The 16,343-nt window shown below is 33.1% G+C and overlaps 1 protein-coding gene across 2 annotated transcripts; it reads left to right on the top strand.

The window, feature by feature from the left end:
• Nucleotides 1-235: 235 nt before the first annotated feature.
• LOC143250547 (U6 snRNA-associated Sm-like protein LSm8) lies at nucleotides 236-14,413 on the top strand. Of its 2 annotated transcripts, XR_013028239.1 has the most exons (5): nucleotides 236-798; nucleotides 2,717-2,757; nucleotides 3,327-3,454; nucleotides 8,734-8,879; nucleotides 13,568-14,413. XR_013028239.1 is itself a non-coding variant. In XM_076501267.1 (4 exons), the coding sequence occupies exons 1-4, from the start codon at nucleotides 768-770 to the stop codon at nucleotides 13,656-13,658; spliced, it is 291 nt and encodes a 96-aa protein (XP_076357382.1). In that variant the 5' UTR covers nucleotides 296-767; the 3' UTR covers nucleotides 13,659-14,413. The 2 variants fall into 2 exon arrangements, 1 of the variants encoding a protein (XP_076357382.1); XM_076501267.1 differs by lacking the exon at nucleotides 8,734-8,879 and having other exon boundaries at nucleotides 296-798.
• Nucleotides 14,414-16,343: the final 1,930 nt, after the last annotated feature.

Here is a 16,343-nt window from a genome sequence, read left to right on the forward strand (position 1 = left end):
GTTAAATACCCAGGAGGGTCAGGTACATTAGACCTCTTCCTCAATATCCCCAGTGGCGCAATTGGTTAGCGCACGGTACTTATAAGATGTACTTGCTATAAGATTATTATTGGTTTAAATTTCGCGCAAAACTACACGAGGGCTATCTGCGCTAGCCGTTCTTAATTTTGCAGTGTAAGACTAGAAGGAAGGTAGCTGGTCATCACCACCCACCGTCAACTCTTGGGCTATTCTTTTACTAACGAAAAGTGGAATTACCCGTCACAAAATAACGTCCCCATGGGTGAAAGGGCGAGCATGTGTGGTGTGACGAGGATTCGATCCTCCGATCCTCGGATTGCGAGTCGAGTGCTTTAACCACTTCGCTATGCTAGGCCTTATAAAATTATTTTCAATATGCCAGTTTGGTCACCAATTTCGATTTTATTTCTTTAAGTCTTACGCTCATTCCTTTCTGGCTGCATCTTTTCCAAAAAGCTAAGGTGTTATTGATTAGATTTTTGTTTACACGAGTCAATACAACGGTTAAGATCAGATTAGCAAAATACTTTAAAAATTCTCTTTTCAGATTTGCCGCAATGAAAATAATAAACAACTTCAGAACTGTGAGGTTTACGAGGAATTAGGTTTGTTGTGCTTTGTAGTTGGATGACTGTGTTAGTAAATTAGTTTGTACTGTTAAATATTAAAGTATAAAAAGAATAATTGAACTAAATTTTGATTACTGCATTATTTGTATTGTGGATGCAAACTTGGATTGAAGAATAATGGCAGCTTCTTTGGAAAGTTACGTGAATCGTATCCTTTGAGTTTGAATTTTGATAAAACAGATTATTGACGATTAGGCTTAAGATGTTAAGTCGGGCTGTACGAAATGTGTTTTTATGTGCTAAAATGTAGTCTCCCAACTTTAGGGAGAGTAAAGTTACCTTTTCTTTTTTATTCAAAGAATAACATGTAATTTATTTTACAGGAAGAATAAGATATTACATCATTGAGACGAAAAAATGTGCATAAGTTCTCAAAAGAAAACCTAAAATATAATTAAAAACACTATTAGTGTATAGAATCTTTAGCACAAAGTTTTGAAGTTTATTGCACATTTAAAGCACTGTAGTTTGTAAATATGGATTAAAGTAATCATTTTTAACACTTTAAATAATGCATCGTCTATATATGACATGTATGGATATAAAAGTATCAAAGAAAGTGGCAAAATCTATATAGAAATGAAACTGAATATATAAATATTTAATAAAAGTAGAAAGTGTTGAATGTTATGATGCACGTCAAATACTGTAACCAAATCTCAAATGTAACCAAATGTTCTTGAAAATTATCATGATGAAGCAAAATGGATTACTGTAATGTATTATGGTTGTTAGAAAATTTTACTTGTACTGTAATACACATAAGTTGTGAGTTATGGTGGGCTTAAAACTGCCACATATAGTGACATTTTAATTGTTTAACATAATGTATACATAACCTGACATGTACTTAACTTGAAATGTACAACAAATTTTAGTATATTAAACTTTGTTTTTATTGTTATGTATTTTTAATTATAGCACAAATGCTGTAAAAAATGGAACACAAGGGAATTTAAAGTTGTTTCCTTCTGTATTAAATGTAATACAAATTATGATAACTCAAACTGATTACATTGGATTTACTATAATTACATTTGCTAAATATTTTTTCAGCTTGCTAATTGATTAAAGTGATTTTGTAATGTAGCATAACATCCTAAATACAACAAGAAATACTTAAAAGTTTAAATTCATTATTAGATTTTACTAATTATGTTCACCTAGCTTGTATTCAAATTTGTTAACATGTTTCACACAGTTTACAACTAATAACCAAGGATGCAGGAAAGTTGTGCATAAGTGTGTTAAAGAATTTGGCTGATGATTTAAAACTTTCCTGGAAGAAAAAAAGTTATTTATACATCAAAACAAAAAACAAAATCACTTCTAAGAAATGGCAGGTGTTTCTAAATTTTGTTTTCTAGAAGTTAGATCGTTTCCAACCTTCCTCCACAAAAACATCTCTGTTAATACATAAATAAAATATGATACGTGCCACTTATTGTATACAATTTAAAAAATTACTTCTAAGTGTATAACCAAATTGAAATTCTTATAGCTTAGTTTTGGTGCCAATATCTTCAGTTGAAACATTTTTGTGAAAAAAAATTATAGAATATTTATAAAATGGAAAATATACATTAAAAATGTTTGGGTCTAATACAACTAATGTCACTTTTGTGAAACAAACACTGCACATTTTATTTACAGTTGTGTTATGACATTGTTTTACGTATACAGTGTAAAACATGTATATATATGTGTGTATAGAATTTTTGACACAAATTTTTGAAGTTTTTTGCACATTTCAAGCACTGTAGTTTGTAAATATGGATTAAAGTAATCATTTTTAACACTTTAAATACTATATTGTCTATATGTGACATATATGGATATAAAAGTATAAAAGAAAATGGCAAAAATTGTATAAAAATGAAATTGAATATGTAAACAATGAATAAAACTAAAAAAATGATGCTTGCAGTTGGGGGGGGGGTTTAGCTGTGCCAAATTTCAACAATTGTATGAGACAACTAAAAACTTTCTCAGACAACCAAGTACAGTGTTTATAGAAATATAGCTATTGGTAAATTGTTAAAATAGCCTTAACTTAGAAATGACAGATACAGTATCTGTAATCACAGCTGATGGCAGAAATATTGTGGTAAGTAAAAAAAAATGTTTTGATCTGAATAGTACTTAAATATTTATAATAAAGTGAAAGTGGAATATACTACATCGTATAAGTGTAACGTCCCAACAAAATGGTAATTTATTATTAGCAACCTTTTAATACAGATTAGACAAAATTAAGTCTAAAATACAAGAGTTGAAAACATTTTGATTAAAAACCAAATAGTTAAAAACACATATTCAGGATAAAGAATCATGCAAATGTCAGTATCTTACTTATACTAGTTTTATGGTACTGTACTGTACACTTTGTACATGTGATAGTTTTAGTGTAAATTTAACTGGTAACAACAAATTTTATTCTAAAATTGTTGGGAGGTAGGGATGGAGAAAGATTAGAAGCTAGAGAGCATTTGAGATAGGAGGAAAATCTACATTACCCATTCCTGCATTTCACCACTTAACATATACATGCATTCACCCTGTAGATGCACAATAATATTTGTTGTTACTAGTTAGTCTTTGCATGGTATAAACACTTGTGTATTGAAAATGGATGTGTGCATGAATATTCATTAGTTTATCTGTTTATTTCTGCAGGGCACCTTGAAAGGCTTTGATCAAACAATTAATCTTATTTTGGATGAGAGTCATGAAAGAGTGTACAGTTCGAGCCATGGTGTTGAGCAAGTTGTTTTAGGCTTGTACATTATAAGGGGTGACAATGTGTAAGTGTAGTTGAAATATTGACTTGTAGGTGCAGCTTTGAAGTGTCTTCAGGTTATTCTGAATAAATATATAAATTAAAAAAAATAAAACTAAAGGAAAGTAAGCAATATCATGTGCAGAGATGGACAATTTAATTGATAAATTCAATCACCTAAGAACAGTAATTACATTGATTGGTGTCATGTATATTATAATTATATTGATTATTGCAAAAGTAATCAACTAATCAGTATTTGTGTTTCAGTTATTACCGTTATTATTCCAACAACAATCAAAATTATAATTAAGTTTATTGTTATGAAAATAATCAACTACTCAAAATTAGGGTTTCTGAGTAGTACTATTTTTGATTAATTCAACTATCTATGTGGACAAAATATTGCTGTTATATAACTTTGTTGATAAACACAAAACTACCCACTTTTAGCCTTATAGTTCTTTTTTTTTTCCTTTTTGATTAAAATTTAATTGTCTCTGGTGATTTAATTGTGGGAGTGATGCTCACAGTTAGAGGGTTTTAGCTGTGCTCAATTTCAACAGTTGTCTGAGACAACTTAAAACTTTCTCTGGCAGCCAATTTAAACTCCCATGTTGTCCAATAAATGACTAGCACCCTGAAACAGACCCTTACTCAAAACAGCATTACAGTCTGCTGTACAGTTATCCATGTCTGCACTACACATTACACATGTAATGTAGAGCCCTATTTTCAATTAAGATCATTGGTAAATTCCATAACTGTATATTTTAAAATTTTACCCCCCTCCCAACACATACACTTTGCACTTAGTTAATTAGTTACATTAATACATTTTACATCCTTTTTTAAAAGTTGCAGCTTTTACAGTAAGATTTATTTTTAAAACAGGCACAACATTTCAGTCATTGGTGCATTCATTCTCAAGCACATAAGTTTTAATGGTAAAGAAAATTTAGTATTTAAATGAATATTCAGACAATGTAAAAACATTGTAATATGTGTATATGTATACTTAATCGGCAAGTAAATTCAAAATGAAACTGTTACCACATATTGTATTGTGGGGCCCAGCATGGCCAGGTGGGTTAATGGCACTCGACTCGTAATCCGATGGTTGCGGGTTCGAATCCCCATCGTACCAAACATGCTTGCTCTTTCAGCCATGGGAGTGTTATAATGTTATGGTCAATTCCACTATTCGTTGGTAAACAGTAGCCTAAGAGTTGGTGGTGGGTGGTGATGACTAGATGCCTTCGCTCTAGGCTTACACTGCTAAATTAGGGACGGCTAGCGCAGATAGCCCTCGTGTAGCTTTGTGCAAAATTCAAAAACAAACAATTGTGTGTGATATTTGTATGCATACATATGGAGGAATTTGCAAAGAAAATTAATGCCAGTAACACAAACATCTAGTAATGTTAACTTCTAAAATGCTTATGGAAATAAAACTGACTTGGTTTTGTCAACTACTTACTGATAAACCTTCTGTAGGAATTAAAATGAACCCACATGCCACTTTTGATCACACGCATATAGACCTAAGGCTAGCTTTTGTGCAAAATTCAAAAACAAACAATTGTGTGTGATATTTGTATGCATACATATATGGAGGAATTTGCAAAGAAAATTAATGCCAGTAACACAAACATCTAGTAATGTTAACTTCTAAAATGCTTATGGAAATAAAACTGACTTGATTTTGTCAACTACTTACTGATAAACCTTCTGTAGGAATTAAAATGAACCCACATGCCACTTTTGATCACACGCATATAGACCTAAGGCTAACATTAGACAGACACAACTGATTGAGTCTAAGAAATATGGAAGGCCTAGCTACCAAAAGAAAAGCTGGAAAATCTCTGAATTAAATGGAAAACAATAATGATAACTGTAAACATAATTGAATGAAAGCTGTAGTCACTACAAAACAGAATAACAATAAATAAGTCTAACTTTACCTCTCTCCAGTTAAATACAAACTACAAGTATGAATGACAATATATAACAATGGTGTGTGTGTGTTTACGTTTAGCACTTGGGCATTGTGTTTGTGTTATAGTACAATAGTAAGTGTTCTGATGCAAGTCTAGTCTTATTACAGGCTGTACTATACTGTACTTGGTGAGCAAGCCATGCTGGCTAGAATGAAAGCATTAAATGTGTTTGGCCAAGATTGCTGTTCTGTTTAAATGTTTTACATGTCAGTGACTGATTGTTTCCTTAAAATACTATGTAATATTACTGTGATTTGGACATATATTTTCCAATGTAAAGAAACTTCCCAGACAATAAGGCATCTAAAGTTAGTTCAATAAAGATGCAAAACTGACAACTAAATGTTAATTTTAATTTTTTTGGAAATATAAAATATAAAACATTAAATTTGTAATTGGATATTCTGTAGGGTATATGTACACCAATTTTGTCATTATTGGGTCTTTTCTGAAAGTTTATGTCATTGACAACCAATACAACTTTCAAACAATTTCAGATAAAGATTAGGTTATTCTTCAGGCAGCCTGAAACTTTCCTTAAAATCAAGCTTTGGTCTTAAGTTTAATTCATGATACCACCAAACTTTCTCTTGTTCCCCATGTCATTGTTCTGCACCTACTAAGGCTACATGCCACTGTCGCTAGTTTTGAACTTCAGCCTAGAGGGAAGGCATCTGCATGGTAGTACTTGCTGTCAACTTTATTTTTACCTCTGGAACTGCTGACTAGAGAGAATAGGAGTGTCAAGCAGTACCTCCCCCCCTCCCACATTTATTTTCCCTTTCTAACTGCTGACTAGAAAGAAGACAACTAGTTCTTGGTATGCACTGGCAACTTATTTCCTCTTTTTTTATCTAACATAACTTGAGAAATACTATATATTAATTGGTCATTCAAATGTAACTGATAAATATGGCTGTAAATTAACCAATGAGCAAATACCAGCAATTACCCAGCTTAAATTTGTAATACTGTATAGTTTCTTGTAATATACTCTGCTGGCCAAAATCTTAAGGTCAATGAACATAAAGAAAAAATATGCATTTTGTGTTGTTAGACTCAACCACTTATTTGAGTAGAGCTTCGAAAGATGAAAATAAGAAAAGGGAAAATAAAATTAAAAAACTTTTTTAGCATTTAATAGGGAAAATGTGAACACTATGAAATTAGCCTAAATACTAGCCAGTCAAAAGTTTAAGACCATACAAAAAAGAAGGTCTAAACAGGGCAGGAAATGCCCAACAAGAGGTTTCAGTAATGAGTTGCATGGCTGTCATTGCAAATAACTTCAAACATTTGCTTTGGCATGGTCGATATAAACGTTTGCAGAAGGCTGGCTGCAATGTTATTCCAAGTGGTGAAGATGGCTTCACGAAGATCATGCACTGTTTGGAATTGATATCCATTCCTATAGACTTCCCTTGTCATCCACCTCCAAACATTTTCAATGGGGTTCAGTTTGGGCAAACACACTGGATGGTCCAAAAAATCACATTATTTGCCATGAAAAAGACCTTTGTCCTGCAGGCATTGTGGATTGCAGCGTTGTTTTGCTGAAAGATCTAGTCATTTCCACACAAGCAAGGGCCTTCAGTCAATAAGGATGCTCTCTCCAACATGCCATTGTAGCCAGCTGCTGTTTGATGCCCCTGTATAACCTGAAGCTCCATTGTTCCATGGAAAGAGAAAGCACCCCAGATCATGATGGAACCTTCTCCACTGTGTCATGTAGAAAATGTCTCCAGTGGGATATCCTTATCGTACCAGTAACGTTGGAAGCCATCTGGACCATCCAGGTGAAATTTTTTCTCATCAGAGAACAAATCCTTCCACTTTTCTACATCCCATATTTGGTGCTTCTCTGCAAAGTTTAACTGAGCTGTTTCGTGGTGTGGAAGGAGGCATGGCCTTTGAAGACATTTACGATTTTTAAAGCTTTTCTCTTGTAGATTCCATCTTATTGTTCTTGATCTGCATTCTGTGTCCGTAAGGGCCTTAATCTGGTTCGATGATTGGCTGGTGTCTTGCCGGACAACTTGTAGAATCTTCCTTCTCAACGCTGGCAAAATTTTCTTGGGCCAACCACTTCAAATTCTCGTTCTATATCCCTCAGGATCTTTTCAGAAATTTGCAACAGCAGTTTAACTATGCCTAATCTCACCAGTGATGGCACGTTGAGAGAGACCTTGCTTTTGCAGCTCGACAATTCTGCCACATTCAAACTCTGTCAACTTTTTAGCTTTTGCCATGTTTTTGCCCAATGTAACACAGGAGATGGCAGTTTGAGATGTTGACAATGCTAATGCTTGAACACAAATGACTAAATTTTGTTACGTGTTTACTGATTAACGCTTCATTAAAAACCTTTTTTAGCATTTAATAGGGAAAATGTGAACACTATGAAATTCGCCTAAATACTAACTGGTCAAAAATTAAAGACCATACTGAAACAAATGCCTAAATTTTGTTACGTGTTTACCGATTAATGCTTTGTTTCAGTATGGTCTTTAATTTTTGACCAACTAGTATTTAGTCGAATTTCATTGTGTTCACATTTTCCCTATTAAATGCTAAAAAAGGTTTTTATTTTTATTTTCTCTTTTCTTATTTTCATCTTTCGAAGCTCTACTCAAATAAGCGGTTGAGTCTAACTATGCAAAATGCTTATTTTTACATTATGTTTATTGGTCTTAAGATTGTGGCCAGCAGTGTGTGTGTGTATATATGTATACACACACACATATTATACTTTATAGTGCCATTTAACATGTAGAATATTGCATGTACGTATAAAGTAGTGTTGTATGGGAACTGATGTATTATACCATGCTATATATGGCAACTTAATATGTGCTTGAATAGTGGTACATAAAGCATTGTCTGCTGTCACTTGAGTAGTGCATCCTTCCATGTAATACATATTGATATGTGCTGCAACCATATGTTTAATATTATGTTCTGCTAATTACACTAGAACTTTGACATTTCACTGTATTCAAATCCTCTCTGTAGCAAGATGCCCCTAATATAAAAAAATCGGACCACACAAAGCTGGATACTTTATTAATTCTACTAAATTTCTGAATTTTAAGGTCTTCCATTTTGTTTGGTTTTTGCAGGATACAGGTGTTTGTGACTTTTATATTGTATCAGTGTGAAGTGTTGTCAACAAGAGATTTCTGGGTGGTTTAGCTGAGCCCTTTTTTCTTTATTTTCAGTTATAATGTTTCAAAGTACTTCTCTTCACAGTTTGAACTCCTCAACATTTCACATTTATTTTATGTGTTTCTTTTACCCTTAGTGACTGGAGTAGAAATCTGTTGAAAATAAGACAATAAATCACCACTTATGTCATTAGACTGTGTACACAACACAGAAATAAGCTGACTTGGTTCCTGTCCTGAGAACATGATGTGGAATTTATCAGCTTATGCATCCTACAATCCTGTACGAAGAGAATTCCCCAGAGAAATAAGATTGCACTTTGAATCTGTTAAAATATTTATTATAGTGTATGCTTTAAAGCCAATCCAATAAATATCAAAAGTGTTTGAATATTGGTCATCCTTGTGAGGTGTTTGGAATTTAGCAGTATACTATACAGACTTATAACCACCTACTTTATCCAAGTGCCTATGTATAGAGAGAGAGACTAAAAACACTCTCCTTAATTCAGAATATTAAGGTGTCAATTATTGCAAGATTTATTTTAGTTACAAATAGTAGAAAAAAGAAAAATACTGAAAAGATTTGCCCTTTCAAATACTGTACAAAATGACCCAAAGTGGCCAGATATGTTCCATTTTACCACACAACTAATTTAGGGTTAATATTATATTTCAGCTTAATATGTAGCACTTTACTAGCACTGTCTTCCTGCTACTCTGATCCATATCCACATATAAATAATCATGCAGCAACTCTCCACCAAGAGAAGGGTAATACCACTCATAAGGAGTACCCTCTTCATATCTGCACTTGTTAATCATTTCTTGACTGTAGTACTATACAGATGTGCTGGTTCGTGCTCTCAGATTTATTGACATTTTCTGTGGTATTGCAGGCTTAGTGTTGTTTTACTGTTTATTTGAATTTTCTTGTTTTCATATTGTGAAAGGCTACTGTTTTCAACTTTTCTTACTTTTTCTTTTGCTAGTCCATTCTGTGTTTATGCTCAATGTCAGTTGAGTAGTAGACCTTCCCAGTGTGCACATAATGTACAATTCCAGATGCGATAAGGTGTTGGATGTGTCTCAATTTAATTGTTATCTATGACTAAATAATTATGTTGCATGTTTAGGTTATGCACACTGCAGAGATGGGGAGTTCAGAAGGACTGCTGGTAGTTCTCTTTAGTGGCTTTTTGCTTTCCTAAATATGTTTGTCCTAGATCGAACACTTGTGGATTAACATGAGTGAAGCAGACAGAGATTGCTGCCCATCTCTGATGCCCTGTTTCATTGAGACTGTTCCTACTGCAGAACTGATATATGATTTCAGATGCTGCCAAGTTTTGATTGACCAACTCTATCGACATGTAGCTCTGCTTTTCAAAACAAGTATTGTGATTACCCATTGCACTGTCTCCAGTGATGCAGTCCTCTGGGCTCTCTAGTGTGTTCCTTCCAGTTTCTTATAGAGACTCCTTATCACTTACCAGTTCCTAGTTGCCAGGGTGGTGGACCTGTCCTGCTAAGTGATGAATCATACCACTCAATTAAGAGTAGAGTGGTAGTATTCTGTAGGCATCAATAGTGTGTCACACTTTCTACCACAGATCTGATGTACAATTTTGGGTGCTGCTAGGTTTTGGTTGTAGCATTATACTGTACTCCTGTCTTTGTAACTAATGGATTGTTTTGTTCCTACCATCCTTGAGATGTACATTCCTGGTGGGTCTGGTTTTGGTTGTCGATGGCCTGATCTTGATTAGTATAATGTGTGGTTGGCACAACATCCTGCTTGTCATGACATGAGGTGGAATTCTGAATCCCATCATGTTTGGGTTGTATATGTGTGTGTGCGTGTGTCTCTCTCCCTGTCTGTCTGTCTGTTTGTTAATGCAGGTTGCCACGTCCAGCCTACCATACTCTGGATGTACATTCCCAATAAATCCAGTGTTAGTTGGAAGTGATTTAGCTAAGCAAGTCATCACATGTGTGTAGGCCATTATCCCTCCTTTTACTGTAGACTGGATGCCAACTGCCAATTGCTACCAGATTTGAGAGTGGAAATGAACCCCATTTTAGTTTCCTCTCCATATCATCTGCTGGATGTTGGTTCCTGATGGATCTGGTGTTGATTGTGTTGTAGATGTGGGCAAGTGGAGATGAGTTTTGTTAGAGAAGCTCATCTTTCCTACCAGTTTCCATTTTGAGGTGATAGGTACTTTATCCTCCACTTACCACGGTTCTGGTATAGCATTGTGGATACCACCTAGTGTTGGATGAGGTTGAACTACCACTACAATCTGTCATGCTCTAGACACTTGACATCCAGAGGTCCCGTTCATTGGTCACACATCTTCTGGGATTTATTCATATTTTTCCATTTTTTATGTTTGTGACAGTCTTTTCCTGAGATATGATGTTTTCTCTTTAGGTTTCATACCTTCTGGTTTCTCTCTGGGTGCTTCTTAAATAAGGTTTTTTTTTTTATTTGCTCACCACCAGTTCAGAGTGGGATTCCAGATATTTTGTGAGAAGAAGTGAGATATTATATCAGAAGTTAGCATTTTCCTCTGTGGTGTAGAGCACTGGTTATGGTGGGAATGGCATCATGGTTCTTGTGGTAGAGAGTTTCTGCATGTAAATACACAAAAGAAGAAGGTGGACAGTTAGTGGCATGTGGTGAACATTTGCACCAAGAGAAGACAGTATACTAATTAAGTAAAGCTATTTTGTGAGAGGAGGTAAGTATCTATCAGAAATACAATTTTAATGTAGAAAACTGCTGATTTGCAAATAGTTCACTTAATAAGTTGTGCTGTATGCTACCAATTTATATTTAGCACTGTGTGCTGCAATTTAATATGTAGTGCTTGTGTGTTGCTACTTAATGCACAACATTGGGTGTTTCCACTTAACCCTTATCCATACTGATAAGTACCCTTTATGTGAAAATACCAAGTACAAATATTAATTGTATCTTCTTCAATTTTTAATTAAGAATATATTTTAAAGTTGGTATTTAGAAATGTTGATATATTTATTTGCTGTTATTTCTTTTAAAAAAATCAAACATTTATGTACAGTTTCAGTAATTATTGATATTTTAGAAGTTTTCTTCTAATCCTAAGTATAACTTACACTGTATTTGATAAAAAGCCAACCACTTGAAAATGGAATTGTGTGATTTGTTTTTCATATTGTTTTTCCTTTTCTTCACTACTACAGCCTTTTGTCCCCACCAGTGGTATTTCTAAGATTTTTTTATTGGAGAGAAAGTGGAAGGGAGAGATCAAGTGTTATTAAATGCCAACTATATATACTTTTTTGTTTTAAAAAATATGTATTTGTGTGTGTGTGTATATATAATTCTTATACTTTAATTATGAAAACTGTCATAATTATCCCAGGTTGCCTTTCAATAACTTCATAATGGTCTAATTTTCTTTCAAAATACCTTAACCCCCTTCCACACACACACACACAAGCAGATGGTTTAATTTATATAATATGATTATTCTGCCACTCATCCACAAAAAGTAACATTTTTTCATAACAATAAAGAATAATGCAAGAATAATTTTTAAAGGTATATAAAAAAAAGACTGGTATCTAAGATATGAAATATCTCTGTCTCCCTCTCACTTATGATATCATAGTGCAGGATCTGAACACTTACTTACTATTGAATATTGCCACAGGAAAAGTTCAATACCATTGCTTACAACTTGTTATAAACTCTTTATAACAATATAAATAAAGGATGGGAGTGGTAATTTATGGTTTTAAGGGAAAGTGATTTTTCCAGAGCTAAAGAGAACAAGAGCAGACTCTAATAAAGTTCAGAAGATTTAGGAGCAAACTATAGACAGGGAATTTATAGATTTTTTACATGTTAAATTATATGCATTTGTTTGATGGCTGCATGGATTATGACAATGCATTAGGTGAAATAAGTTAATTTTAACTAGTATTTATGCAACTGCAAAACATTTTAACTCGTATATTTATTTACTTAATGTTATTGTTAAGTTTAATGCACTTACACAAAATACCTAAATAAAAAAAACTGATTGTTTCTTGAAAACTACTTATTAAATACAAGTTTATCTTGGTGAAGAATATTATTAACAAGAAATAATGCTCTCTAACTTAACCTGATACCATTTTGAAAGTTCAGATCATGGGTTACCGTCTTTTTTGGGGATTTTTGGTATTTTTCTTAATTTCTAGCAGGAAATGGTGACTACTTAAATTGGAAAGATAAAGTATAAAAAGAAATATATTAATGAATGTCATTCAGTTTGAAACTATGAATATGTAAAATGGAACTTCTTGTCTGATCAATAGTAAAGAAACTTTAGATATTAAAATGAAATGAAGTATTTTTAATGTTTGTAAAATGGTGTTTCCTATCATTTTGAAAAATTCACAACATAAAAAATGATGGAAAACTAAATCAAATTGTACACATCTTTTAAAGCTGAAACTAGATGTTTAGTTGTTTTTTTCTAAGTGTCATGGAACTTGATTAAGTATTTCAACTATGAGAATGAAAAACATCTAGGGATATAAGTGACATTCCTCCAGTCCAGATAGGGTTAATATGTTTCAGTGTTTGTTAATATTTTATATTTAATTTCTGTTAAAAATTTGTAATTAGAATTTTTTAAATAAACCTTTTTTATCTCTACATAAAAAATGAGGTACAGTTGAGTGTTTGGATGAAAATATCTGTATACAGTTTTTTCAAGAAATAAGAAAGTGTGACATTCATGGCTTAACCATTAGTGTGTTTAGTCTGTAAGCTAATGGATTCATTGTTCATGGCCTGTTATCACAAAAACATGCTACAATTTTAACCATAGGTGCATTGCAAGAGTGACTGTGAAATTTCATTATTTGGTGAGACAAAAGTTGAAATTGGATATTGTTTATTTGCTGCCTTCCTTTTTTCTTTTTTTTTAGAGCTGTGATTGGAGAATTGGATGATGACCTAGATGAAAGGCTTGACTTGTCCAGCATAAAGGCTGAACCTTTAAATCCTGTGGTACACTAAACTATTGTGGTATTCTGAGCTTCAAGAACTCAAATGAGACTGGTGCTTAAGTTTTCAGTGACATTTTAATAGTACAGTGAATAAACAGACTTCAGGTTGACCAAACTGAGTATTTTAGTGAATGAGAAGTGGACAAGATTTTTTAACATGTTCATCTGAACACCCTAAACATGTTTTTTTGCAAATGTTTTTAGTTTTTAGTTGTGATTTATATATTTCTCTTGTTAACAGCCAGTAAAGAACTTAAAATGAGGGTTGATATATGTATGTCATTGTAATAGTGTTGAACATTATTGGAAGAATAAAACAGTCAAAAATAAGTTTGACATTTAACGATTTAGCTCCTCTGAAAAACTTTGTTTTCCTTTGAGGATATCATATGATTTATAAATTTGTGTTATGTATAAATCACTATTTGTGGATGTTATTTGACATTTTAATTACATAAAAGTTGTCTTAAAATTTAAAGTTGTACAAGAGGAGCATTATACAATAGAATTTAAATTAGTTGCTGTGTTGTCATCGAAAAGTTAAATCCCAAATAAAAATGATTTTATTGCTAAAACCATTTTTTTAATGAATATACAAGACATAATTCCCAATTAAGTTCTAATTAACTCTTTAACTGCTATTATTTTTTCATCACAGAAATAATTGTTTTATTTGGTTGGGTTTGCTAGTTACTGATTGGAGATATTAAAGTTGAAACTTATGGTGTAATTAATTCTTATATTAAATTTGTTAAAAAGTCATAATTCCCTTCAGGCTGTGTTGTTGTCTTTGGATATGTTGTTTGTCATTCACTGCCTTGTTTTAAAATCATACTAAATTACTGATGCAGGTGTTTTCTTTATCCTTGAATTAATCAAAGTAAATGTTGCTTGAAAGTTCTAATTCAAAATTATGAAAGCATTAAATGAAATATTTGGTGATTTCTTTTCATTGGCATAAAGCCACAATTTATAGATGATTTTATGCTTGGAGACTCATGATGAACAAAGGTTTAAATAGGTAGCAACTGCCTAATTGGGCACAACAGTTGTGGAGGGACTATTGGAGGACTAATTTTCTAAAGTAGTGAAAATAGTAAGGACAATGTTTTGAAAGAGTTAATTGCTTGTCACATTAAGCTCAGCTTGCATTGGTTTTTTGCAGAATTTTATGTGCTATCCAGGACGATTGAGGTGGGCATGATTGTGATTGGTTGGTGGAATGAGTGGTGATTTAACTAGTAGTAGCTGCAAACTACTGATTTCCAGGTCTGAGCCACTGTTTAATGATGATTTCATCATATTAATATATAAATATTTTTTTATTCTTTTTGTTGTACAGGGTTTATATGAGTCAGTGTGTCTGCCATTTCTCAATATATTTTATTATCTGTCCAGGGAGAATTTTGTGTTTTCAACAGTTATTTATTCTGGCCCTAAAGTGTCTGTAATTTCTGCTCTCCCCAGTAAGTTCTGTGTGGTTTTAGAAAGTGTCCTTCATTGATTGTGATTATCAAACGTTACAGTTACCAGAAAGTCAAATAGAAAAAGCACATGAGGTGAAAGGTTTGCTATGTGTTTCTGACCTTTTGATCTAAGCTTAAGAATGCTATGCTACATGCAAGAACATCTCCATGGAAACTTAAAAAACTTTTCCTGAAATGTTTGATCAATTATATATTTTAAACTAGTTATGTAATGGTGAAAGTAATGACTGTTTAAGTATTTGTCAGTTAATTTCCAAGTTTCTAAATTCTCAAACTAACAAAATAATAAATATATCACCTGAAAGGTGGAAAATCTTTCAGATAGTTTTTTTTTTCTTTTTGTGTTAAAGAGCTGCTTTGCTTCTTTATATGGAATCTGAATATTAAAAGTTATAGTTATGTCATAAACCTTTCGTTAATCAAATGACCACAGTTCAAGCATGTTTTGTTTTTGTTACATAAAAGTAGCAAATTAATGTTATTATTTTGCTTTTTTGTTTGTTTATTTTGTTAAAGTACCATATTTTTTGTGTATAAGACGCACTTTCTTTCCTAAAATGGGGGTCTCAAAACCCCCTTGCGTCCTATACTTTGAAGGTAAAAAATGTTATGCCTCTCTAGGCATACATTACATTTTACAGCAAGGACTAGAAACCAGCGTGATCAATCTTTACACTCCATGGGCGTGTTTTCATTCTCTCATAGGCTAAAGAAAATTGGTGGTGGGAAACGACTGTAGAACAGTGTTCCGTTATGGAGACCTTTCTTTAACTTAAATTAGACATCGTACTAACAATACTAGTGTCATATTCATAAAGAAAACAATAAAAACATATAAGTTTGGAAACTGATAGTAATTGTGAACACAAAACTATACGGGCAGCTAACGTGAGTTCAAAATATGGAGAGTGTACACACCAAAAAGGGTGAGGCTCGTTGTCATCAACTCAGAGCGAGATAGTAGGCTCGCGCTCTATTATCTATCTCTGTGGCTTTAGGTTATTTGTTTGTTTCTTTGGTTTGAATTTCGTGCAAAGTTACACGAGGACTATCTGCGCTAGCCGTCCCTAATCCAGCAGTGTAAGACTAGAGGGAAGGCAGCTAGTCATCACCACCCACCGCCAACTCTTGGGCTATTCTTTTACCAACGAATAGTGGTATTGACCGTAACATTATCACGCCCCCACGGCTGAAAGGGCGAACATGTT

This window comes from Tachypleus tridentatus, chromosome 5 (genome assembly GCF_004210375.1).
Source record: "Tachypleus tridentatus isolate NWPU-2018 chromosome 5, ASM421037v1, whole genome shotgun sequence".
In the NCBI taxonomy this organism is placed as follows: domain Eukaryota; kingdom Metazoa; phylum Arthropoda; class Merostomata; order Xiphosura; family Limulidae; genus Tachypleus; species Tachypleus tridentatus.